Source organism: Penaeus monodon, chromosome 3 (genome assembly GCF_015228065.2).
Source record: "Penaeus monodon isolate SGIC_2016 chromosome 3, NSTDA_Pmon_1, whole genome shotgun sequence".
Taxonomy (NCBI): Eukaryota; Metazoa; Arthropoda; class Malacostraca; order Decapoda; family Penaeidae; genus Penaeus; species Penaeus monodon.
This window is the reverse complement of record NC_051388.1, coordinates 6,319,142-6,321,641: the sequence shown is the minus strand read 5'-3', so window position 1 is coordinate 6,321,641 and position 2,500 is coordinate 6,319,142. Positions and strand designations below refer to the sequence as shown.

The 2,500-nt window shown below is 39.5% G+C and overlaps 1 protein-coding gene across 1 annotated transcript in view; it reads left to right on the top strand.

Moving 5' to 3' along the window:
- Window positions 1-2,500, top strand: part of LOC119584977 — a 74,960-nt gene that overhangs the window by 46,963 nt on the left and 25,497 nt on the right. Inside the window, exons 5-6 of the mRNA XM_037933577.1 lie at window positions 1,792-1,848; window positions 2,128-2,205. Of these exons, the coding sequence (XP_037789505.1) occupies window positions 1,792-1,848; window positions 2,128-2,205 (135 nt within the window). The remainder of the gene's footprint in view (window positions 1-1,791; window positions 1,849-2,127; window positions 2,206-2,500) is intronic.

Here is a 2,500-nt window from a genome sequence, read left to right as displayed (position 1 = left end):
TTTTCTTCTTATTCTCCTTCTACTTCTTCTTCTCTGTCTGTTTTCTTCTTCCCTTCTCCTTTCTTCTTCATAATCTCTCTTCTTCTTCCTCTCCTTCATCTTCCTTTTTTCCACTTCCTTTCTTCATCTCCTTCCTCTTCTTCATAATATTTCTTCTTCATTTTCCCCTTCTTCTCCTTCTTTCTCTCCTTCTTCTTCTCCTTCTTTCTCTCCTTCACTGCCTTTCTTCTTTCTTCTCTTTTCCTCTCCACTGTCTTTTGTCTTCCTCTTCTCCTTCTTCCTCTTCTTTACTGTCTTTCTTCTTCCTCTTCCCCTTCTTCCCCTTCTTCCTCTTCTTCCTCATCCCCTTCTTCCTCTTCTTCCTCTTCTCCCTCCTCCGTGTCTTCCCTGTCCTTCTCATCCTCCTCCTCTGCTTCTGCTCTTCCTCCTTTTATTCAGTTCTCTTAACCTTTGTTTTCCTTTGTTCACTCACTCCTCTTGTTCCACCCTTCAGACTCGGGAGATCATTCTCTTCGTCCTCTTGGTCCTCCTCCTTCTCCTTCTTCTTCTTCTTCTTCTTTGTCTTTTTCTTGTTCTTGTTCTTTTTTCCTTTTTTTTCTTTTTTTTCTTGTTTTTTTTCTTGTTCTTTTTCTCTTTTTTTTCTTGTTCTCTTTTTTTTTTTTCTTGTTCTTCCTTTTCTTTTTGATATTCATAATCATCATCTTTTTCTTCTACTTCTACTTATGCTTCTCCCTTTTCTTTTTCTTCGTCTTCTTCTCTTCGTTCTTCTCCTTTTTCTTCTTCGTGTTTCTCCTCCCCCGCATCATCATCATCATCATCATCATCATCATCATCATCATCATCATCATCATCATCATCATCATCATCATCATCATCATCATCATCATCATATCATCATCAACTTCATCTTCATCCTCCACTTCCTCTTATCTTGCCTCTTTCTTCTTTCTCCTTCTTTCTCCTTCTTTCTTCTTCTTCTTCTCTTCCTACTCCTCCCCCTCCTCCTCCTCCTCCTCCTCCTCCTCCTCCTCCTCCTCCTCCTCCTCCTCCTCCTCCTCCTCCTCCTCCCCTTCATCTTCCTCCTCCTCTTCTTCCCTCTCTTATTCTCCTTCATCTTCTTTTCCCCCTTCTTCTTCTTTTTTCTTCTTCTTCTTCTTCTTCTTTTTCTTCCTGCTGCTGCTCCTCCTCCTCTTCCTCCTCTTCCTCCTCCTCCTCCTCCTCCTCCTCCTCCTCCTCCTCCTCCTCTTTCTCCTTCCTCCTTCCTCTTCTCCTTCTCCTTCTCCTTCCTCCTCCTCCTCCTCCTCCTCCTCCTCCTCCTCCTCCTCCTCCTCCTCCTCCTCCTCCTCCTCCTCCTCCTCCTCCTCCTCCTCCTTTTCCAACTGTCCATATTTTTTTCTTTAGTATTCATTCTCCACCATTCTCATTCTTCTGCCTTTGAGCATTATTCCTCTACCAAATATAAGGTTTCTTCTTGATTCCCTTCTCCCCTTTCGCCTCTTCTTCATGTCATTTTCTTCTATATTCAGTCTCCTCTTTATATTTCCCTCATTTCTTCTCCCTTCTCCCCCACCTCCCTCTTCCGTACTGAATGATTTGTCTCTCTTTGTTTTTACTTGTTTGTTTACAATTTTCATTGGTTCTCGTATGTGTCTCAAATTGATGTGTTCTTTTTACGTCTTAATTGTTTATTTTTCTTTTCTTTTCTCCCCTTTCCTTACCTATTTTTTTAACGTCTTTTCGCCCTTGCATTATCCAAAATCCATTTCCTTTCTCTTTCTTTTGCATCAAAAGTAATGCTCTTTAGGATAAGGCGCGCCCAGATAGCACGGATGCTCCGCACTCTGAAAGGTAACCCCCCCCTTCCGTCCACAACTCAATATTATATATATATATATATATATATATATATATATATATATATATATATATATATATATATATATATATATATATATATATATATATATATGAAAATAAATCCCAACTCATGAAAATAGATCTCACTTTAAACCGTAAATAGATGAAATGAATACCTTTCTTTGTCGTATGAATGAAAATAAATAATAATAAATTCCAGGATTGAATCCCTTTGTCTCAGGTTTGTAATTTCGTTTATGTTTCGACCAGATTCTGAACCCTCCTCTGCAATGGTTCAAAGAAACCGTTACCTGACGTCAGCGGATAGCAGAGAGCATGAATATAAACGTAAAGGTGTATCTTAATGTTATTATAGAAAATTTGTCTTCCTGTAATTGATATATGTGTGTATCATATGTATATCGCTTATTCTGAATTTATAATTGATAATCTTTAGAAAATGAGAAAAAAATGCAATGAAGAAACACAAAGTGCTCACCCTGAATTGCTGTAGTTATTACCGTGAGAGAGAGAGAGAGAGAGAGAGAGAGGGAGAGGGAGAGGGAGAGGGAGAGGAGAGAGAGAGAGAGAGAGAGAGAGAGAGAGAGAGAGAGAGAGAGAGAGAGTGAGAGAGAGAGAGAGA